This window comes from Fringilla coelebs (assembly GCF_963513975.1).
Source record: "Fringilla coelebs genome assembly, chromosome: 30".
NCBI lineage: Eukaryota > Metazoa > Chordata > Aves > Passeriformes > Fringillidae > Fringilla > Fringilla coelebs.
Genome location: NC_140056.1, coordinates 631,672 through 655,393, shown reverse-complemented (window position 1 = coordinate 655,393; position 23,722 = coordinate 631,672). Strand labels below are relative to the sequence as shown.

General features: G+C 48.5%; 1 protein-coding gene across 4 annotated transcripts; it reads right to left on the bottom strand.

Annotated features, from left to right (window-relative positions):
- Positions 1 to 493: 493 nt before the first annotated feature.
- Positions 494 to 22,157, bottom strand: LARP4 (La ribonucleoprotein 4). 4 transcript variants are annotated; one of them, XM_084223438.1, is made up of 17 exons: positions 22,051 to 22,144; positions 17,229 to 17,403; positions 16,881 to 17,028; positions 15,600 to 15,758; positions 15,200 to 15,275; positions 14,563 to 14,699; positions 14,230 to 14,333; positions 13,156 to 13,266; positions 12,729 to 12,782; positions 11,916 to 12,125; positions 11,360 to 11,463; positions 8,465 to 8,689; positions 7,740 to 7,788; positions 7,384 to 7,542; positions 6,731 to 6,846; positions 5,779 to 5,947; positions 494 to 5,570 (listed from the first exon to the last, which is right to left on the bottom strand). In XM_084223438.1, the coding sequence occupies exons 2-17, from the start codon at positions 17,277 to 17,279 to the stop codon at positions 5,232 to 5,234; spliced, it is 2,211 nt and encodes a 736-aa protein (XP_084079564.1). In that variant the 5' UTR covers positions 17,280 to 17,403; positions 22,051 to 22,144; the 3' UTR covers positions 494 to 5,231. The 4 variants fall into 4 exon arrangements, with proteins under 4 accessions (XP_084079564.1, XP_084079565.1, XP_084079566.1 ...); XM_084223439.1 differs by having other exon boundaries at positions 16,881 to 17,025; XM_084223440.1 differs by lacking the exon at positions 17,229 to 17,403 and having other exon boundaries at positions 22,051 to 22,157.
- Between the last annotated feature and the right edge of the window lie 1,565 nt (positions 22,158 to 23,722).

Below are 23,722 nucleotides of genomic sequence, written 5' to 3'. Positions count from 1 at the left end.
AGCCCTCAGCCCAAGCCCGGTCCTGGTTCGGTTCCTGGCGCTGGGACCGATCCCGATCCCCGTTCTGCTCCCAGGCCCGGGCCCGCTCCCGATCCCCATCTCAGTTCCGCCACCGGCCCGCTCTGTGCTGGTTCTGCAGCCAGGCCCCGTCGCCAGTTCCCCAGCTGCAGTGCCGGGAACCGGCCCGCTCCCGTTCCCAGTCCTGGTTCCATTCCCGAGCCCCGGTTCTGCTCCTGCTGCCCGTCCCTGGTCCTGGTGCAGCCCCCGGCCCCTGTTCTCGGTCCCAGTTCTGCTCCCGTTCCTGGCCCCGGGCCCCCTTCACCGCCATTCTCAGGCCCCCACCACCACCTGGCACTAAAAACATTTCACCCTCCACAGACACAAGTAAGAGCTCAAGGAATTGTGGTTTAAGGGTTTTTTCTTTTTTTTTTCTTTTTTTTTTTTTTTTGGTGTTTGTTTTCTTTTTTTTTTTTTTTTTTTTTTTTTGTGGGTATTTTTTTCTCTTTTAAATCAGCTTTATTTTTCTAACTGTTATTTCAATTTCCCATAGCACCTTGGCAATGTCAAAAACAAATACAAATACATGTATTATCATTTGAACACTTAAAGCATGAACCTACTTTACACAAATTTTGTTTTGGACATTTTGACAACAGGAATAAACCAGAACAGACAGTCTAAAAGCCAGATAAGTCACTTTTTTCTCCTTTCCTACCACTTTGAAGAGAGATCGTCAATGCCAAGGGGAAGCTGGATTCATCCGGGAGGAACAAGATGTCTGTAGTAACTCGAGCTCAATATATTATCTGAATATTTTGTATTCTATAAAAATTAGAACAAAACCCATTTATGCACAGTCTGTTTACATTTGAAGTTGCATGTTTTTTTTTGGAAACTGTATCCATAACTGAAGTTCCATAAAAATAAACATCTGGTTCTTAAATATAAAATTTTAAAGTTGTTACAGGTTAGTTTGCAGATGGATTTTTTTTTTCAGAAATAAGTTGCTTTAACTCCATTTCAAGTCCTCCCAACTGTACATTAAAAACAGACTCAATGAACCTCTTGAAGTGCCTAGGCTAAAGGCACTGAAGAGAAGAGCCAACTAAAATACTACAACAACCCAAAATTATGTACCATCCTAAAGGAAGCTCAGACTATATGGAATATATACACGCAAAGAAGAGCATGATAAATCATTCAGATTAATGGCAACAATCTTACGTTTCAGAAGGAAATATCAAAATTAGAAACAAAAACTCTATTGCATATCTGTAGTAATCAAGGATTTACAAAAAAACTCATCAGAAGCCATTTCCCCCCGAAGTGCATTTCTGTTGCATCATCTGTAATACAATGGTGCATTTTACAAATTTAAAATATCATCTGTACATACCAGATATCTCAGCCCAGGTAAACTCACCTGGGAACAGTAAAAATCGCAGACAGTTTCAAGACAATTAAGCTGATATTGACAAAGTAGTAAGGCCATAGCTATTTAACTACAGTAAAGCATTGATTAAGTCACTTATTTGCTACTGATCTGCCACAGTATCATCTTTCTCTTCTGGTTAATAGTGGGTTACTCTTTTTTTTTTTTTTCCTACAGCTAGAACTGCACCATCATACTGTGCCAGGCTAATTAAAGAAAAAAAAACCAAAAAAAACCAACAAAACAACAAGAGCAGGAATGTAAGATACTATAAAACTAACTTAATGTTAGAAATCAAAAGAAACAAAACTTTTTGCACTTTTAACTTTACTATCACATGCAAAGAATTTCTTCTTTTCACTCCCCAGCAGAAGCACGAGAGAGTGCCCCAATCTTTTCCACACACAGTAATTTGGAAAAGACCTGAACTGGGAAGTGTATTTCTGTCCCTAACAGAAGTCAACAACTCTGAAAACAAGTCACAGTTCCTAAAACTGAAAGTTAGGTGTGATTTGCACCTCCTGGTATTTAACATCAGCGGAGCAGGACAGTTTCTATCCCATGAGGGTACACCCAGAGGGAACACGGAGAGCTCTGGTCACTTGGAGAGCACCTGGAGCCAGGTGACAGGGAGCAGCTCCCATGAGTCCAGGAGCTGTGGGTCTGGTTCCAAATCCCCGCTCTGCCCCAGTTTCCCCAGTCTGCCCAACGGGTAAACTGCTGGGGACAGACACAAGATCCTCCCCAGCCCAGCATGAGAGGAAAAGGCAAAGCCAGTCCCTGCCAGGCCCCAGTGCTGAGGAGAACTCCCACCCCATGACAGTTTCACAGCCTCTGTATCCATCTGGGAATTTCTCCCTGCACAGAAAAGAATAAGAAAAAAACCCAAACCCCAAACCACAGCTGGAAATGGTGGAAGGGCAATGCTTTCATGAAATCCTTGCATGGAGGTGTGAAATTAATCATTCCAAGTGCCCTAAGCTGAGAGAAGTTTGGATATGCTGGGAAAAACCAACAGTTACAGCCTGTCCTACATCCCCTGTACAAGAGCCATGAGCTGCTGCTGCTGCTGGAAACACCCCAGGACCCACAGAGCACCCCTTCCCACCACCCCACAAGGAAGATGGAGCCACAGTTGGTTGGGTTTTCCCACATCTGATCAATGACAAAGTTCCATTTCACCACCCAGGTCCTCTCAGCACAAGCAAGTCACTGACTGGATCAGGGAATTCTGAGCCCCATCTGCACCAGCCCCTTTTCCCTCTCAATTCCTCCTCCAAACAGCCAAAGCTGTCGGCATCCCAACGCTCCCTCAACATCCCAGAACACGTCTCCCCTAAACACCCATAAACCACCCCACAGGATTGTTTTGTTCCAGTTTGGCTGCAGGAATTGTTTAGAGCCTTTAAAACTAATTCAACTTTGCATTCATTGCATTTCAGGACTTTAACACTAAATATTTAAACTTCCCTAACATTCCAACAAGAGTAGCAGTATCAAAATAAATGGAGGAGGGTCTAGAAGAATCCCTAACTGTGGATGTGATCAACGATTTTTTTTCACTAAATTAAAAAAAAACCTCCCAAACCCAGTACAGGTAGTTTCAAAGTGAATAGTGATTTTGGGGTTTATATATATATAGATATATATATACACACACGCACACATATACATACATATATGTATATATATGTATGTGTATGTGTGTGTGTATGTATATGTATACATACTTCAGGACCCAAGGAAATGGCAGGAAGCTGAGCTGGGGAAGGTTGAGGTGAGAGATCAGGAAAAAGTCCTTTCCCAGAGGGGGCTGGGGCATTGAAGAGGCTCCCCAGGGAAGGGGTCACAGCTCCAAGCCTGTCTGATCTCAAGAAGCATTTAGACAACGCTCTCAGGCACAGGGTGGGATTTTTGGGTGTCTGTGCAGGGCCAGGAGTTGGACTCCATGATCCTGATGGGTCCCTTCCAACACAGCCCATTCGATGATTCTCTGACTCTCTCTTTGTAACATGCCTAGAAATGAACAGTTAACTGCATAAATACATTATATCGTGTTATGAATCAACTCAAAGCAATTGCCAAGCTGAATAATAAGTTAGAGAAATGACACCTCTGGCTTTATATATATATTTATAAAAATAGATATGAGTGTTTTCCAAGCAGTTGATAGAGAATTCCTACTGAGGCCCAAGTCGCCAAGGGTTAGCTGGCTAAGAAATCAGAAGATGAAAAATTTCACAGTTATTTTAACTGCCACTTACATTCATTCTATGGCAACACGAGCATATATTACTAAGATGGTTACGGAATATATCACAATTGAGTTTTCCAGTGTTCACAACTTACAACTTCAAAATTCTACACTTGCTATTCACTAAAAAAAGAGGAAAAAATAAAGATGTGATTCTTACTGCTGGAAGCTACTTTTCCCTAACACTTTATACAGAACTTTGAACCCTGGTATGCTGATCTTGGCAGATTAATGCGCTGAATGTTCCTATTTTGGTCATTAATCACTCTGAAACTTAACCACTTACTGCACAATAGTGTTGCAAATTCAGTCAGCACACACCTGGCAAGGAGCCACTGCTCCAGAGGGGATTTCCTTAACTCTGCATCTTTAGCTCCACTTTAAACAGTTAAAAATGAGTCAGTTGCTATGACATCAGCTGTAAACAACAGTACCCAGGAGTCTAAACCCTGATTTCTGGCAATGCGGCAGCCAACAGCCTTTTCCAGAGTCAGCACAGAGAAAACCCAGCCACAGCTCTGGTTTGCTGCCCAGTCATCCAGAGATGACAGTAAGTGCCCAGAGTTCCCACCTGCAAGGCAGAATTCAGCATCTGCAGCTGGAATTCCAGGCTCCTTACCTGTGCAGGTAACACCAGGTGCTGTGTAGCCACCTGCTCATCCTACCCTGGGGCTGCCTCAGGAAAACACACCAAGAAAAATGCACTAAAGTCTGTAATAAAGAAATTAGAGAAAGTAACAAGAGAGGGTAAAAGCAAACAAACAAAACCCCAAACCTAGGAGTTGCCCTCAAAAAGAGGTGAGGAAAAAGGGCATAATAAAGATTCTCACATGCTCCCTTTGCCTCCTTCCACTGCGTCTACAAGACAATTTTTGCTGTCCACACTCATCTACAATCCAGTATCCTGCAAAACTTATACCTTAAAAAGCTTGCTGAATGAAATATTAGTAAGGTCAAGAGACTCTACTTCAAGCTGGAAACACATGGGTTACACTACAGTAGTACATTCAGTTTTCATCATCAGTGACTAAGTGATGACAACAGGTCTGGCTGCACTCGCTCCGCTCATGCTGCTGCAGAGGCCTCTGCAATGCAAGGCCAGCCATGGCAGACACACCAGCCCACAAGCCAAACGTTAAGTAGGTTAAAAAAAGTTCTAATTTTACAGAAATGCTCATTTTCCAAAAATAATATTCTCTTATCCTTTTCCTCCTACACCGAGGGACAGGTTAATTTGTCAACTCATATCCTTTCACTTTGTCAAAACACTACTTTCACAATCCCAAAGCTGATTTCAAGCAGGAAACCCTCTGCAAATTAAAAACAAAAATACAAAAATTATAATCTCTATATTTATAGTGATTGGAATCCTCCAGCATTTGTGAAATCACTTTTAGAGATGAATTTTGGGACCCTCCACAACTTCTCCACACAAGCCACGCTCCAGTTCAGTATTCCCCTTCCCGAATCCTTCCCTCCTCAGTCTCTCTGCTGCTCTTTAGTCCACAGCTCAAGTGAAACAGAGAATCATTGGCTGGCCCAGCTTTACTTTGGTGACCGGGGTGGCACGTACTGCTCCTTGCCCGCGCGGCGCGGCGCTCCCTGAGGCGAAGATCTGCGTCCAAACTGGCGCCTCTGTTCCCTGATTTTCCCAGCAGCTCCCCTGGGAGCTCCGCTGCCGCGGAACCCGGAGTAATCCTTCACTCGCCCTTCGGCCCTCTCGTGAGGAGCCTTCTCCGGAGCCTTCTCCGATGTACCATTCTCTTCATTTTTGGCAGGGGCAACAATGTTGGTGCGGTGCTCCCTCAGAGGCTGGACAGGGACTGGAGGTGGCTCCTTTGGGGGCTTCTGGCAAACTTCGGCGTAGCTGAGCTTGCGAGGCTCCTTTGGGAGCAAGGAGAAGAGCGAGGTTTATGCACCACAACCACCTCCCGGCCCTATGCCAGGCACAAAGCCCACAGCACGACAGCAACATGCACAGCGAGCAGAGGGGAGCTCCCAGGTGCACCATCAGCATATCCTGGAACACCACTGGGTGCACAACCTGGAGCAAGCTCCCTGTGTCATTCCCATTCCCTGCTCTGGGTCTTACCTGTGTCGACAGAGCAGGAGCTGCACTTGCTTGAGCAGAAGGTGAGGAGGTGTTTGTCCTCGGTGGCTTTGCAGCACTGATGGGACAGACGGATGCCGGTGGAGAAGCCGGGCTGGCCACGTCCTTTGGAGCAGACACTTCTTCTGGTTTGCTCTCTGGCTGAACCGTGCTGATAAACCAACACCAAGTCAAATTAAAACCTACCGACACTCAGGTTTCAGACATTATTTCCTTTCTTTGAAGTCACAAGTGCCAGAACAGCACAGCCATTCCCATCATGATCTGGTGGCCTCTGGAGAAGATACCACCCCAACACTGCTGCCAGACACTGGTGAGAGACTTTGCTAGAACATGCAAATGAGTCAGCAGCGCCTTGGCAGCCCAAAGGGTCACCAGGCTCTGGGGGTATCAGGTCCAGCACTGCCAGACAGGTGAGGAAGGGGATTGTCCTACTCTTCTGCACTGGGGTGGCCTCACTCCAGTCCTGGGGGCAGTTTGGGCACCACAGTATCAAAAATATCCGAAGCTGTTGGAGAGGGTCCAAAGCAGGGTCAAGGGGATGGGGAGGCTCTGCAGGAGTGGCTGAGGGCTCTGGGTCTGTTCTGCTGGACAAGAGATTGAGGGGAGACTCATTGGGGGCTGCAGCTTCATCCCGAGGGGCAGCTCCGATCTCTGCTCCCTGTGAGCAGGGCCAGGACATGAGAGAACCCCTGCAGCTCTGCCAGGGGAGGGAAATCAGGAAAAGATTCTTCTCCCAGAGCGTGCTGGGCACGGCCCAGGCTCCCCAGGGAATGGGCACAGCCAGAGCTCCAGGAGCTGCTCCCAGGTATGCCCAGGGTGGGATTGTTGGGGTGTCTGTGCAGGGCCAGGGGTTGGACTGGATGATCCCTGTGGGTCCCTTCCAGCTCAGGACACCCCATGATTCCATGCTATGCCCATGTTCTCTGCATACCTCAGCACCACAGGCTCAGTCTGGCTCGGGGAGCTCACGCTGGGCACGGGCAGTTGGGCAGTGCTGGGTGTTGGTTCTTCTGGAGCAGGGCAGGGGCACAGGGAGTCTTTGCTTTCCTGCACACAGAGCAAAAGTGGCAAAATACAGAATGATACTCACGTTGCTCCACAATATGGCACTGTAAGACATCTGAGATTGGGTTAGTCCCAAAGGCTGCTCAAGTCCTGATGATAGGAATTTTACTTCTTTTGGACCATCACCTCTAAAGCAATACCTCCTTATATGGGCAAAACAAGCAGTGAGTAAAACCAGAATTAAGGCTAGGTCATCCAGAATGTCAGCGCTTAGTCTCACCAGCTCAAAGAACGGATTCATCTGGCGAGATCCCTTGCCCACACTCCACCAAACTGTTCCTACTCCAACAGCCAACATTCCTCCTTTGCCCATTTTATTCCTAAACATCACTGTGTTTACAACAGCATAACTGCATCAGCCCTAGCTGCATTCCCACAAAAAAACCTGGGAAAATGCACTATGAAGTCTGGGATTAAAGCACTGGAATACGTGGCTCTAACAAAACAACCCTTTAACTTGGAAAAGGGAGTCACGGCACCCAGATATGCCCCTGTGTGCACAAAAACAAGACCAGGCACCTTCTCTTTGCAGACTCCTTTAACGATGTCGGACATCCTGCTCTCCAGCACGGGCTCTCCCAGAATTTTTGCTGTGCTGCCAGGCAAAGGTGGGAAATTGGATGCAAGCAAGTCAAACTTTGGTGTCTGAGTCTTTGTTTCTGCTGAAGGCTGAGGTCTCTGGAGAGGGAAAACACAAGTTACTAGAGCTGTAACACTGAGCAGTGAAAGCCCTGAGCAAGTGTCAGGAACTTCCTAGGAAAACTGTAAACCCCCAATGTAATCTGAGGATTTAAGGACTCTGCCATTCATTCAAAAACTGGGAAGCCAACACTGCACTTTGTGTGACTCTCTGCAAAAAGGGAAGCAGAACTTACCGAAACCCGGTCATCCTCCCGTCTCCTCCGACCTCTGAACACGTTCCTCCTTTAAAGACAAGAACACCAGTCAGTGTGTCCAGCCAGCTGCAGTGGGCACTGCTCTGCATGAGGGCAGCCACAGCTGCCTGCTGAGCCTTCCCACACATGGCTCTGGGATGCTCTCCCTCCTCACAAGGGGTCGAAGTTCCAACTTTGGAAGAAGTTGGAAAAGAGTAAATAGGGGAACAGCCCCTCCTTCTCAGCTCCCTGCATGAGCATCTGACCAAGCACAGGGGCAATCATTTTATAGTAATAAACTTATTAGTCTGATTTCTCACTGATCTGCCCTTTCAAGTGTTTAAACCCTGAGTTAAAAGAGATAAAAACAGTTAAAATACTGAGGAGCATCATATTCCCAACTGAGGATTTACTTATGATTTACAGCAATACAGATGTCAACTTTACTTCAACATCTGTTTTAATTCTGGAAACAAATCAGTTACTTTAAAATAAAGACACCTCACTGTCTTATTGCCAGCTGTTTGTCAGAGTAACTACCAGCAGGAGAGTGAAACTGGAACCATTCCTGCTCCCACGTCAGCATTTACTGCTCCTGATTTCCTTACTTTTCTCATGGCTGCTCCTTACAGAAATATATTTTGTGCTGATGGTTGATATCTTTGGCTCACACAAGATAAGTCCCAGCTGCTGTGTGACAGCACACACAGGACACAGCCCTTTACCTGCCCCTGCCGACGCCGTAATCGCCGTTCTGCTCCAGTTGTGCCGTGGGAGAATCCTTCTGGGAATACCCTTGGTCTTGGTGCCCAGTTAACGAGCTGTTGTGGCGCTCCATGACAAAATTCCTGGAGCTGGTTCTGCTCAGGTCCCCCATGGGCAGGGCCCCTGCGCCGGGCGGCCCCTCCAGGTGCTCCGAGCTGCTGGACGAGCGGAAATGGGGCTTCACCCTGCAGGCACAGAGCAGGAGCTGAGGGACCCCTGTGCTGAGGAACCACAGCAGGAGCTGAGGGACCCCGGTGCTGAGGAACCACAGCAGAGCCACCACCAACTGCAGCTGATTCACAGCTGACAAGAAAAGCAAGTCAGCAAGCACCAGAACTCCTGTTTGAGATCACTGCCCAAAAGATACCCAGGAGGGGGAAAAAACCCCCCAAAACCTCAAACAACTAAAGAAATCCCAAACCCCAGGGGTCACAGAAGAGCCAGAAGAACCCAAAGAGGAGTTTTTCCTTTGTCTGGGCCTGCAGCACTGGCACAGAACATTGGAAATAGAGCTGAAGAAATAAGCCAAGGCCAAGGAACAGACTCGTCTGGCCACAGGCAAACTAAGTGAACTGACACAAGGCCAGGAGTGACTGACCATGGCAGATCAGGCCAGGGCAGCTGAGCCCTACCATGCAAGGCCAGGCTCAGCCTGGCTGCTCCCATTCCCAAACCCCCAGCACTGACTCTGCAGTTCCCAACCCCCATATGTTCCACCCCATTATCGATTATTCAGCTTTAAAGCTGTGGTTCCTTTGAGCACAGACACAGCTCTGCACTCTCAGTGCTGCTGCAAGCTCAGGCTCAGAGTCTTAAATGCAGAATTCTCCAGAAAACCTCAGATCCAGCACAATATGGAACAGTTTTCTGGAGTAGCACTTAGGTGTCTTCAATTATTTTCTACTTTTGCCCCTCAATGGTTTTCCATGCAGTACTGATCATACACAAGAACCCAAATTTTCTCTCCTTTCGTAAACTCTGCACATCTCATAAAAGGGCAGCAGGAGGATTTTGCAAACTTGCTGTTTTTAAACAATCTCATTATAACATTCCATGAAATCAGAAGAAACTCTCCTAGTGCCAGCCCAAGCACAATTCCTCCATCTCCCTTTCCCACAAGGACGTTGCAACAAATCAGCACAAAATAAATATGAGTGGCTTAAACAAATGTTTAGCTACAGAGAAAACTCCAGCAGTTAACTATTAACTGTCTGTACCCCAAAACAAATCAGGTTTAATGGGCCAGGACAGAAACCCAAAAGTAGCAGCTGGATAAACTCCAAACAAGCTGTTCTGCAGCTCAAGAGATTTGCTGAACAGAGATGAATTCACACTTCCCAGCTTCAAGAACCAGTTTTAAGGGCCCAATAAAGTTTAAGTTTCCCATCAGCAATAACCACAGGGAGGAGGTGGAGCAAAGTCAACTGAATTCTTCCATTTTGTCTAAGTTGTTCTCAAAATGGCATATTCTGAAGTCACTGTTCAGCCCTCAGATCTCATAATCTTACCCGTCATCGAGAAGGCCACAGTCTCGTCTGGGCAGAAGAGCAAAGCAGAAAAGACAAGGAAAGACAAAGGAGGGGAAAAAAAAAAGAGCAGAGAGGAGGAGAAATGATGTGAGAGCAGAAGGAAGGAAGAGCAGGAGGAAGGACAAGCAGGGAGCACAGGCTGCCCAGCCCCCAACTGTGACCTGTTCTCTCTTAGCGCGATACTGGATCATCACTGGGCCGGCAGGACCTGCACACACTGACCCTAAAGCTGCAACCTCAAGAACCCAAGTCCTACAAACTGAAGCCTTTACATGACCAGGATTTTAAAAGCTTAGGGTTATGCAGATGTGATGTAAAATGAGGCATTTCAAGGTGCTAGCACTTGGATAGCACAGTTCTTGCACAGCTGCAGCATCTGTACTTCCATGAGGGTCCATATACCTGAGAGCTTTACAGGTTTTAAAATTGTACACAATTTAAAGCAAAAAAAAAAAAAAAAAAAAAAAAAGCCAAACCACCTTTGTCAAGATGTGAGTCTGGAGCTGAGCAGCTGCAACTGGAGCAGCTGCTCCATCTTCCAGGCAGTCACGCTCCCAGTTCCACAGTCTGTGTTAAGACTCTGCTGAGTCACCACAGAACAAAGCTTGAAGTTCCCCTTCTGCCAACAGCCACAGACCTGAACTACACCACAGACCCACTCACAGCCCTGGCAGCTGTTGACTGATTTCTCTAACAATACCAACAGCAATTCCCATGATCCCATCCCAGTACTGCACACAAACAACGCCCACCCCCACACACAGGTTACTACTCCATTGTGTTCACAGAGCAATTTCTCCAGCAATACAAAGTGTTTCCTCCTCCCCAGTGTTTGTATCTGAGCTAAGTCCTTACAGCTCTCAAGAAAGATGGGGATAAAGTAAATAAATTACAGAAACAGTCCCAGCATCAAGCAGTTGGACCCAGCAATCAGGACAAGCAACTCCCACTGCAGGAACCAGCAGCTCCACAAGCCTGATCCCAGCAGGAAAGGCTTATGTTGTGCTGCAGGAGTTTATAATCTGTGTATAACAAACATAATTACAAGTATGACCTGAGGAGGAAGTTATTTATTTGTCTGCAAAATTCCTCTGAGGCTTTTAAAGGAGTTACCTTGGCTCTCACCAGCACTGTGTCCATTATTTAGGATCTTAAGCTGCCACCTTCTACTTCATTTTTTTAGTAAAGTTGAAAAACATCACTCCGTTGGGGAAAAAAAAAAAAAATAACGTGGTCCCATCACACTCTATGTGGCATGCAAGGAACACTTGAGGATCTCAGTAGTGCAAGTTTTGCAGGAGCAAACCCCTGGCAGAACTCTCTTACCGATTCCTGTGGAATGGGCGACCTATACTCAGAGAAGCAGCATTTGTTTTATATGATCCTGGTGTATTAAAGCCATTCACAAATCCACCGTTGGGAAACGGGGCCTGCAATAGACGCAACAGTCTCAGTGGCTGAGCTACGAAGAGAATGTCTGCAGATTAATGATCAGCTTCAGCAGTTACTCGTGGCTGTAATTTCACACTGGGCTACAGCATCTATTGTGGTGGGAATTCACTACCCCCCCCAAATCCCCACAGGTTCACAGTCTGCATCTGCTTTAGCAGAGTTCCCCCATTCCTGGAAAAGCTATAGGCTCTTCCAGTAACACAAGCTGCAGAATAATGGAATTTCACACCAAAATTCTTGAAATATGTGGCAGCCAATGGTGACACTGGCAGCTCCTCTGACCGTGCTGCTTTATCAGGGCCAGGACATAAGTGTAACAAAACAGAAGGATCTGACCAAGAAACCTGGAACACCCACTCACCCTACTGATTATTAACCAAATTATCCCCGATGGGCTGGGCTCATCCCCTTCTCAGCAGCTGTTACTCACCAGTGGAGTCTCAAAGTAAGGTGCAGGATTCGGAGACCACGTCTGAGGCACGATGCTGTAAATCGAGTACTGCTGAGGGCTATATACAGGCTGCATAAACAGGGGGGAGGCAAACTGGGCTTGGGTCTGCACGGGCTGGGGATACACACTGGAATCCACGACCCGGTAACCATTCTTAGCAAAAAACGTGTTGATGGCTTTTATCCTGGCCTGCAAGACAGCAAATCATACCAGGCGTCAGCTGGGAGAAAAGGAGAACATGGAATCTTTCTTGCCTGCTGGAGGGATGTGAAGGTTCATTACTGTTTATGAATAAAAAATGATAAAATCAGTCCAGCTCGTATTCCCACAGCATGATAAGGGGAAGGACACATGTTGCTTTAGCTGGGTGACCTGTAAAACTGAAGATAAACGCAGGAACTGTCCAGACTCCAATCGTGACAGCTCCTCTCACAGTACATGCACTTTGCTCCAGCCTGCTTTGTGCAGCAGCCAACTCAAGGCTCACAGTGGCAGGAATCCCTCTCCTGAGCTCTGCAAACCCAGATTCTGGGGCAAATGGAGAAGGGAAGACAGCACAGGAAATGTATTTCACCCCTCCCTGGGAAGCAGTGCTGTGAGTAACCAGCAGCCACTGAACTGTAATTTGTCAGAACTGCCCATGACCTCGTTCATGTTTCCAGCCTCCAGAGCCAGAGTTATGGACTATCCTACTGCTGAGTCCTTGGATCACCCCCCAGAAATGGTCACCATCATCCAAACAGAAATAACATAATTCAATCCCAACAGAAACAGCAGCTAAAGCAGCCTCACCATTACTGGCTTGCCCTGAAAGGTTTTCACTTCTTCCCTTAAGTATTTGAATGCCTGCAGATACAAGAAAAGATCAACATTAGAATATCTTGATAAAGTTATACTTCCCAAAGGATGTTCCATGATTTAACACAAATATGCAGTCATGTGCTTCCCTGTCAGCCCAGCTAAATTCATTAACACTTCACATTCAGGACTCTAGTGCCAGTCACGGCCAGAGAATGCCAAGGCAAGAACCAGGCAAGGGAATTATAAGCCCACAATCTCTCACCTTTGGTCTTATTAATCAGAATCTGCCAGTAATCTCTTAAAACAACAAAGAGGGGATCAGTAAATAAATATTTTCTTTAGCTACAGGAAGCACAAGTGCACTTTCCCTGAGCTGGGGAAGGATTAAAGCTGGGGTGTCAGAGGAAAGCAGCCTTACCTGTTGCGCATCTGTGTCGGACTGGAATGTAACGTACCAGTTGTTGTTGTGAGCAAACTCACAGCTTATCACCTTGGGGCAGTTCTCATTCTTGAACAGAGCCTTCACCTCCTGGGGAGAGAAGTTCAGGGCCCTTGTACAGTGAACACTAAAGTGACCCAAGTTTAGGCTCCAGCTCTCCCATGACCAGGGATGCTTTCTTATCCACCTGACCAAATTACCCTCTTCTTAACCCACAAATCCTACTTCAGCCTCCTGGGTTCCCAAGATAAAACAGAGCAGCCACAGCTGGTAAGAAAATCAAGATCTGTGTAGACCTGGTGATACTTTCATATGAAACAGGTAGGAAAAGTGTGGCTTTAGATCAGCAGAACCATGGAGACAACGACGATTCCATGAAATATTTCTAAGTCAGGGCAACTTGACAGCTTTGCAATAATCAGATTGTAAAGAGAGGTACAAGCAGCTGCTCAGGGTTTGCATTAAAAGAACTCATTAAAAATGCTGGTAGACGAACACCATGTATTACAACTTTAAAAAACAAAGAACTAAATCATTCTGTTTGCCAAGTATCAGGAGGAATTTTATTATCCTCCCTCCTCGGGCATAATGAGCTCAGCTCATGCTGGGGCTCAATGAATGAGAAATGTTTAGCAACATTTCTTGCTGCCAAAACAACTGTCTGACTTCAAGTAAAGTTATTGCTGTGACAAAAATTTAGCCTGAATTCAAAGCAATGCCCTGAACTGATTTATTTTTGGATCTAAAAAGAAACCAGTTCAAACTTCCTTCCAAAAAAGCCAAGGTAGCTCAGCTTTGGTGGAAAAAAAGTTTACTTAAGAAGGTTAAATATAGTAGTAAATAATGGGAAGGGATGATGACAATAAGTTTTTGTTTTGGATATTTTGACACTGCACCCAGGCGGAAAAAGTTACTGATGTGGTCAAGAAGAAAAATATCCGTGTTTAATCCAATTAAACACCAGCTGACCTTTTCCTGGTGCTCTCTGAAGCCCTGTTGAAAAACACCTTCCAAAACCAGTACCAGTTACTTATTTCCTTTCTCTTGATTTACCTCTATAGGTGTAGTTTCAGGGATCTCACGGAGAATGATAATACATCGTTTGTGGTTTGGTCTGACTTTCTCCCCCCTTTCATCCACTTGTACCATAGGAGAAGCTGAAAATAAAGCATAAAATTTTGACATCTCAGCAGTAGCAGACTCTCTCCTGGAACTTGGAACAAAGACTGAGAATTCAGGAGTTTGGAACAGCCTCCTACTCAGTAAAGTTCCTGTCACCCTTTAGCAGAACAACAAACCATAACCAGCTCAGAGACTGCAACGTCCCTCTGAAGCACAGAAGGATTCCTTGCACTACTCATACAGACATCAAAGTCCCAGACTTACATCTCAAAACTTCAAGAATAAGGTCCATGTCCGTTGTCAGCTTCTTAATCCCTTCCATGTTGGCAATTGTCCATATTGGAACAAACTGATCACTGTCCATCTGAGACATCAAGTAGAGATCCTTTGAAAGATTCTCTCTAGAAAGACAGAAAAATATTATCTAATAAAGATTAACTTAGAGATATTTAGAGAAAACTCAAAACAAGAGGATAACTACAGGCTTAAATAATTATTCACCAGTACCATTCACAACCAAAACACCCTCATATTTTCTCTCCTGGAACAAATCCCAGCAAATCAACACAAAGCAGAGTAAGATCATTTTAAAAACTTAATGAAGTTCCAGTGCCCTACACGTTGGTCTGCAAAAAGGATCTGCCAAAAAGACTTCTGGTGCCACACAGTACATGATCTCAACATCTTATGACTGTGGAGCAGAGAAGTCATCCTCATCCAAGGACACAGCTGCACAGACAGGACTGAAAGAGCTGGAAGGTGCCACGGGGCTTCAACAGCACATCAGCAAATCTTGGTTTGTGTTTTTATCAAGATGATGGTACATATCAAGCCAAGAAGAGGGATACTTGCCAAGGATTTTAATAAAGGGTTTATACCATGCCGAGTTAACTGCACCTACCGAGAGAAGCAGAATTCAAGCTGTTTTCTCAAACATTCTCTAATGTCTTCTGTGGACACAGTGGAGCTGCCATCACCTGAAAGGGACCACATCCACCATCAGCTCTCACTTTCATGGCAACAAGACCAGGCAAGGACACATCTCATTGCAGGATACAAGAATTGATCCCTCTGGGTAGGACCAAGAGGAAAAGCTCATCCAAGATGCCTAAAGACCCCCAGACTACACACTCTCAAAATTACTCTGATCCCACTTTGCACCTTTGGCCACATGTTGAGGCCATAATGGAGCTTCTTGGATACACACAGACATGTCAGAGTTCTAACTTGGTCACAGCCCACTTAGAGCAGCTCAGGGGGGTTACAGACACTGATAGCAGCATTTGAACTTTAACACTCACCAGACACTTCATAGATTTGGTATCCCAGATCTTCAGTCGCCAGGACAATTCCATTTGCTGATGCCTCATCAGCTCCTGTGCCATTCCTTGTGGCTTCACAGGACGGGGAATACATCACTTCATACTGCTTGCAGCTGTCCTCTGAGATCTCTATGTTACCTGGCAAAGGAACACACCAGCAGCAGGAAAACTCCTGTCAGCTCTAGCATATTTCCCTTTGAAAAATGCTGGCTATCAACATTAAAACAAATACTCAAGAAAGCTGTACCTGAAAGTGTCTAACATAGCCTGTATTTCTTAGACTTTGTGTTGGATAGAAGTTTTACCTCTCCAATTTCAGGAAGATCTGGTTTGCACCAGGCTCTCACGAAAAGCAAATAAAAGTAAATAAACGGTCCTGAAATTGATCCCCTAAGTGGCAGAGAATCTAAAAACCAGTCCTTCCACATGAAACTTAAAATATTTAAGCGACGTTCCTAAAAACAAGGGATGAAAATTGCTTACACTGTCTCAATTGCTTCACTTTGTTATGAAGAGACAAATGAGTTTCTGTCAGGCAAAGCACAAACCCAGCGCTCTCTCCTCACTTCTGCTGACTTACCAGAAACCTTTGACATGGCCATACAAGCTGAATGTTCTCTTCTTTATCCCTAACTTTTACTAAACCATTTTGCAGGGAATCTTCTGCATCCTCTGCCATGCTTTGAATCACCTTAGCTACACCCAGCATTGAGTCTGAGCCAGACAAGTGAAACCAGTTGAATCCTTAGTTCTGGCCTCTGCCTGTGTGGTAAGGATGGGAATGGGACTGCAGTGGAACAGCCTGAATGGAAAGGAGTTAACCATGGGTACTGCACAGGGTTCTGCTCCAGAACGAATGCTCCTGACAGCTCTCAGCAACACCTCAGTTCCCCAGGACTGCAGGTGGCCCTCAGATCTCATTTTCCTGTTCACAGGGTCCAGTGGATGCTCAAGTGCAGCCATGTCATGAATCTATTTCTACACACTGAGCACCCTGCTCCCTCTTAGCGCGTTACTTGGTCATCACCGGGCCCCTGAATCCTGTTCCAGCAGAGCTCAGAACCCTTCCTGAACCAGAGCTCACTGCTGGGACCCACCACCCTCACAAACCACCTGCTGCTTTCTCATCTTCCTTTATACACACTGCTCCATCAGCAATGACAGCCTCAAGGACAAGAGCCAGAGGTAGCTCCTCACAGCTGAACTCCCCGAGTGTCCCCCAGGAGGGGCCATATCACAACCCCTGTCCCAACACCTCACCCTCAGCTGGAGTCCCCTGGGCTGCTGCTGTCTCCTGCCACGTGTGCTCTGTGCCATTGGTGGGGGGCACGGCCTCACCACTGCCCTGGGGCACTTCTTGCCACACTTTTGCGTTGGGGTTCAAGCCAGCACCTTTCGATGTTACCTGCTGAAGAGGGCAGAATACTTTGGTTAGTGAGAGCACCCCAGAGAAGCCTCAGAAGTCAAGCCAGAAAACACAGGCAAATTTAGTGATTGTCTCTAGAGTTCCACACCTCAAGTGTCTACCCAGCTATTAAGCACCTATGTGATTTTTTTATCAATGAAAACAGGAAAATCCTTGGTATTTTCCAAGTATTTCGTTTCTACCTCCATGAGAAGTGTTGCCTTCAACCTCTCTTTATTGACATCCGACAACATCAGCGGAGGCAGCGGCTACTCGGCAAGGACTCTGGGAACTCATAAGCTTTTAAAGACTTGACTGTCATAATGCTCCAGTCCCCTTTCACCAGAAAGGGAAATTTTCCCTCCTCCAGACCCCTTCCTAGAAAGGAAGGTAAAAAAACATATGTCAAGGAGAAGAAACTGTATAACTTAACCGAATTAGTGACATCTGTACTAACCAAGCATCACCTGTGCTGCATCAGGATTCCTCCTGAACTTACCCGAGTCCTACCCCATTCCCCCAGGAATCTTACACACATCAACAGACACTAATGATTTCCTCAGACTGGTAACTAAGGAGGTTAAAGGTTTTGAATTGCCAAGACAAACTTACACACCATCCCAGCCTGCTGGGGAGAGAACAGGATCTGCTCACTTTGGGCCTGGGCAACAAGGACCATAATTAGAGTCAAAGGGTTACAAATGAAACCGACAAGAACTGCAAGACTCCAGCCTGGCACCTGACAGGTGAACAGAGAAACACTCATTCCCACAGCACAAGATACAGTCCTTCAAGGTCCCTCTCCCAGAGCTGCTCAAAGGCATTTTAGGTGAGGAATCCAACAATCCAGCAGCAGCATAGAGGAAAAACACAGCTTTTGCTCCCTTCACGTAGTGAAATAATAACTATAGTTATAGGGCAGTGAATAAAACTACCCTTTTGCAAAAATTCTCCCCCAGGATATCCCAACACCCCACAAGCAGCTCTAACAGTTCCTCCAGCCACTGAACGATGCTCCACTTCACTGCTGCAATTTGCTGGACTTTAAAAGGTGAAAGCCATTAATCCAGCTCATATCCACAAACACACAGATAAGCAAGCTGGGCATGTTGGAGGCCAGGCTCCTGGATTCTGAAGTTAAGGAGTGGCTCACTACCAGGCCTCAAACACACAGCACAAGGATAAGGAAGCAGTTGCAATAGCTTTAGAGATAATTCCTCTGCCAAGGTCACACCTCGTGCCAGAGCTGTTTGCTGCAAGGACAAGCCCCAGCTCAGTAACAAGAAGCCTCCAAAAACTGGAGAAGTTCAAGACAACCGTGTGAGAAGCAAAACAAAGACCACGGTTTTTGCAAAGCTCTGAGATTCAAACCCCCCACGCACAACTGATTTAATCCACATAGCAACAGAGTCTTCCCCTCCGTTAATCTTTGCCCAGGAGCAGAGTTGGAAACTGTATTTTCCTCTGCAGATTTCAGAGTAGCTGTGCCCTGACAAAACCTGCAAAGCAAAACCCAGTAACCTGCTGCAACCACAGGCTGTCACTGCAGTTCAGCAGTTCCAAACTAAGTTCTGCGCAGCTTCTGGTCACTCCTGGGGCAGCATCACCTGCCCACATGGGTTCCTGCTCATGGACCCAGAGGCAGAGCAGTTCCTTGAACTTACTTCTCAACAAAGCAAAAAGAAACAAGACACATCCAGGAGATGATTCATTCTTTTCTAAAAATAAACTATGCCTCACTACCTACATCCCTAAGGTTAGCACTGAGCTCAGGCCTAAAGTAATTTGCAGGAAAAAATGTGATAAAGTGAAACTGAAACACTTTGTTGTGGTTACTGCATTTCTGGAAGTGATTGGGACCAAAAGCAACTCTGATGAAGTGGTGAACACAATGGCTGGGACACACACCTGGAACAGAGCGTGGGCCACTTCCCCTTGTGCACAAAACACTGAGCTGTAACAGCCCAGCAGGATGCAGCCCTGCTCTCACTCATCTTAACAGCAAAACTGCAGAGTTTAGATAAAAAGTCCCTAATTTACATCAGCTTTTGGGAAATTCATGCTGCGCTCCATGAGCAAAATCACTCCATCCTGGCCAGCGGCTCTTCAGAAGAGAAGGCCAAAATATCAATTCTTGCTTATTTAACTGAGGCTACAAACACTGAGCCCATGGGATTGGCTGCAGCATGATCCTCCCAGCTGCTATCGGGAACTTTCATGACGAGGTTAAAGCTTTACAGAGTGACAAAGGTTGGGAACACTCGCTGGGATCCACGAGCTGACAAAGCTCTCCTCCTCAGCACAGCTTCCCCTCTCGCTCACACTACTTCCAGCAAATGTGGATCAAAGATTCTCCTCCAGCAACTCCTAAAAATTGGCTATTGAAGAAAATTCTCATTCTGAAACATGGCAAATGATATTTTTCTTATTGCAATTACATCTAAATTACAGTTAATCAGATTCAATGAAGCTAACAAAAATGAAGGCACTCAAAAGTTTTAAAGCATTCGATTTCAGTATTAATTCAAATTATTCTGCAACCAAAATTCTAACCCAGAACTTGTGACAGATTTCCTGGAGTTGACAAACTCTCTGAAACAGAAACAAAGCAAAAAATCTAGAAGAGAATTTAACCAAACGTGTGAGGGGAGAAACTAACCCTTTTCCAGAAATGGAAACGTAAGCAGATGGAAAAACCCCAAGGTCAGCAAAGCTCTGGGAGGCAGCTGAGAGAAGCCTTGTGCTGGCTGGGGCACAGGCAGGTAGGGACCCTGAGGGGCTCAGACACGGTGTGACCACCCTCTCTGAGGGGAGCTGATGCAGACTCAGAGGCCGGATAAGGAGAGGCTGGTGTCAAACCAACACACAGAACTCCTTCAGAGATGCTGGCAGGTTTCAGGTAACAGGCCAGCGCTCTGGTAACTGCCAACCTCACAGGAACTTCAGTGGCCACAGGAACATCCCTCCCACCAGGAGCTGCAGGGTTTTCCACTGAGGAGCCTCCTCCACCCCTTGGAAAAGCCAAGGCACAGCTGTGCTGTCTGAAGGTGGTACCTGGGTCAGAGGGATGTGAACAGGGGCAGTGTGGGGTCACAGGAAGCCTCACCTGCTCCACAGGGCCAACAAAACTCAATGCTCCCCACAGACCTGGATTTCTAACCAGGAGACAGAATGGGCAGCATCTCACCCACCTGAAACGCACAGACTCCCATTTCCCCGAGAAATTACAAATAGATGGAATTTGGAGCACATACCCACATATCCACATCTGAGTGGAGCCCAGCAGCCATTTCTCTCGATGTGTTTATTAATATTCCAATGCACCTAATTATTAATTGTTAACAGCACACAGATCCTGGCTTAGAGGGAGAAAAAAGGCCTGCCCAAACATAAACATATGAAACAGCATGAGCCTTATACAGCCCTTACACAGCCATCACAGCAGAGATTTGGAACTAAAGGATGTTGAAGGAAACCCAATTCCCCCACACACACTGTGAAGGGCCCAGCACAACCACCGAGCACAACCACGTTTACACCTCAAGAAGGCCAAAACCAAACACTCACAGCTACAGCAACTAAGCCAATCCACCTGAAAACCTCAGGATTTCCACCCATTCTGTGCCTTATTTCCCAGGTAACCCCAAAGGTCCCCAGATAAAGCTGCTGACTGCTCCCAAGCACCCAACTACAGCATTCCAGGACACCTAGCTCTGAGCTCCAGTTCTCTGTCCTGGCAGTGAAAATAAATCTTCAGAAAGTCCAGATGGTCCTCAGAAACTCAAAATTAAATATTATTGAGGCTTCCAGAATGAAGATTACAGAAATTCCCATCACTATCAGAGAAAGATAGTTGAATTTGTGCTTTAGGACACCCTAAAAATCTTAAAGTGCTGATGAGCTCCAGCTCCCATCCACAGCACCAGGAGCAGCCATGTGCTCCCTGATATGCTCCAGCTCCCGTCCACATCTCCATCCCTGCATTCCAGAACCTGCCTCGTGCACCCGGGGCACCCGGGGGCCTCTCGCCATGCTCAGCCTGGGATGAGGCAGCTGCTCATGCCTCCCATCGGTCTCAGCAGTTCCTCTTCCAGCAGAACACGGCAACCCCTAATTCTCCAGACCTGTCACCGTGTTCAGGACAACTTTTAGTCCGCACCGCGAAGCCAAGGAACATTCAGCTCAAAACTCAGATGATTCACTTAAAAAACAGAACGTGCTTCCTAAACTGCTTTATTGAGGTTCCTAGCCACGGAGCACATGTTGGTGTTTGTGTGCGAGCCCACGAGCACCATCTCACCCGTCACCCGAACAAAACCCCTGGGCAGAACCCCCCGAGCTGAACCCCCTCGTGCAGACACAGCCCAGCGCCCGCCCGGCTCCCGCCGTTACTCCCCCCCGGCCCCGGCAGCTCCTTGCTCCGTGCACGTTTCGGGACAAAACTCGGTGCAAAGTTTACAGCGGCCACCCGGGTTCGCTCAGCAAAGGCTAAAACCGCTTGACCGAACCCGTGAAACGCCCTGAGCAGGTGAAGCCCCATCCCGGGCCACAGCGGACACGGCGCCCGCCCTCCTCGGTGACCTCCAGGGCCGGGCCGGGCCGCGCTGCTCGTCCCGCCCGGACCCGGCGCGCCGGGGAACGGCAGAACCCCCCCTTCCCGCGCCATAAACCACCCCCAGTGTTTAATTAACGCAATTAACGAGGCGCCGCGCTCGGGGCCGAACCCACGGGGCCGCCCCGCGTGTCGAGGGGCCGGGCCGGGCCCGCTCCTGGGAGGCCTCGGGGAGGCCCCGCGTGTCCCGCGTCACCTTCACGGCCGGGCCGCGGCGGCACCCGAAGGTCACGGCGGCGCCTCCCCCGCCCCCTGCCCCGGCGGAACCTTCCAGAGCGCCCACCGACCCCCGCCCACCCGCCCGCGGCCGCCGCCCCCGGATCTGCTGTGTCAGCCCCGTCCCCTCCCCCGGCGCGGCGTGCGCGGCCTCCCGCCGCCGCCTCCCGCCACATGGTCCGGCGCCGTCACCTCACCTCCACGAACAGCAGCATCGTGCCGCCGCGGCCGGCGGGCCCGCGCTCCCCGGTGCCCGGAGCGGCGATCGGGACACGCGGGCTCCGCCTCCGGCCGCGCCGCCCGGCCCGGCCCGTCCCGTCCCGCCCGCTCCCCGCCCGCCGCCGCCTCTTCCGGGCGCACCGAGCGCGTCCGGGGCACGGCCGGGACGGACCATTCCCGCGCGGGGGGTGGGGGGAGCGGCTGCCCCGCCGGGCTCCGCCAGAGGGCGCGATGGCTGCAGCGCGCGGGGGAAGCGGCGTCCCCCGCGGAGGGAGTGGAAGGGCCGTGAGCCGCCTTGTGGAATATTCTCGGATTTGGGGGTTGGGGGGCGGTTTTGGTTGGTCGGTTGTTTTTTCTAATTAAAGAGCTCATAATCCTTTATGCGTCCAACAAACGTATGCAGCCGCGCCGTCCGGCGCCGCACACACCGCCGCGGTCAGACCCCGCTCCGACCCCACCGGCCCCTTTTTTTCCCGATTTTCCCAGTTTTCGGGCCAACCCCGCGGATCCCGCAGGGACACTGTGGAACAGGGCAGCGCCGGCGCTGCGATCCTGCAGTCCCGCTTCCCTGTGCCCGTGCCCGGTGCCCCCCAGCCGGGGGGTGCCGAGGGACTGTCCCCTCCCGCTGTCCCCGCACCCCTGTCCCCTCCGGCTGTCCCCTCCGGCTGTCCCCGCACCCCTGTCCCCTCCGGCTGTCCCCGCACCCCTGTCCCCTCCGGCTGTCCCCCACCCTGCCGGCAGACCCTGGTCCGCCCTCCCCGGGACCCCGGCCGCAGGTGCGGAAGGGGCCGGAGCGGCTGCCATGGCTCGCCCCGGCCAGGAACGGGCGGGGAGGTGCTGGGAAGGGGCCGTGGCTCCGGTGGGGATGTCACAGGAGCAGGATTTCCTCCAGACAGCGCCGAGATAGCCAGGGCACGAACCCACGGCAGGCTCCTGCAGAAGGCAGCCCTTGGTTCGGCTCATCTTTTCGGGATGGGCTCGGCTGAGTCCACTGGAGCCCAAATTGTCTGTTCCGTGTCTTGCCCAGGTAATGCTCCCGCTGCAGGGGTGACACACCTGAGCTGAGGCATCAGAAGGGCTGAGCAAGGCCCGTATGCCCTGCTGAAAGTAAGTCCTGAGATCCCAAAATCCTGTCAACACCCCGACTTGGGTGCCCCCCCAGACACACAGGGGGAGAAGCAGGAACGATGCCCTAAGGGGATTCCTGCCAGGAAAACACACCTTGAAACCACTTTGCTTCAGAGGAAGATCCACAAAATATATGACAGCACATTCAGGGGTAACTGGTTGGTTTTGGTAAGAGAATTAAAACACTGCGGTGTGGGTGGAGGATGGAGATTCCAGCCCTCAGGTCCCTGCCATGAATCAGTGCCCTGTGAGGGACCCCACCAACGCCATCACCTGCAATTAGGGCTGGGCAGATCCGTGTGGATAAGTCGGAGCCAGGGAATAATCAGGGTCCATTGAGGAGATTAGACACGGAGCACAAGCTGCCCAGCAAACCCAGCCCAGCTGGCGGGCCCTTGGCTGTTCCGTGGGTAGCAGCTCCAAGACACAGAGGAGTGAAAGAAAAACAAATAGAAATAAATAATTTGGAGCAGGATAAATTGGAGGGGACAGTTCACACACTGCAGAACGTATTTTGGAATC

Bases quoted from the DNA above. Each gene is read 5' to 3' on its own strand.
- LARP4 (XM_084223438.1), bottom strand. From the start codon at position 17,279: ATGTTGTCGGATGTCAATAAAGAGAGGTTGAAGGCAACACTTCTCATG. The intron at 13,267-14,229 runs GTAAATCAAGAG...TTCTCTCCCCAG, and splicing joins CTGAAACTACACCTATAGAG to GAGGTGAAGGCTCTGTTCAA. The intron at 11,464-11,915 runs GTGAGTAACAGC...CGTCTATTGCAG, and splicing joins CTTACTTTGAGACTCCACTG to GCCCCGTTTCCCAACGGTGG.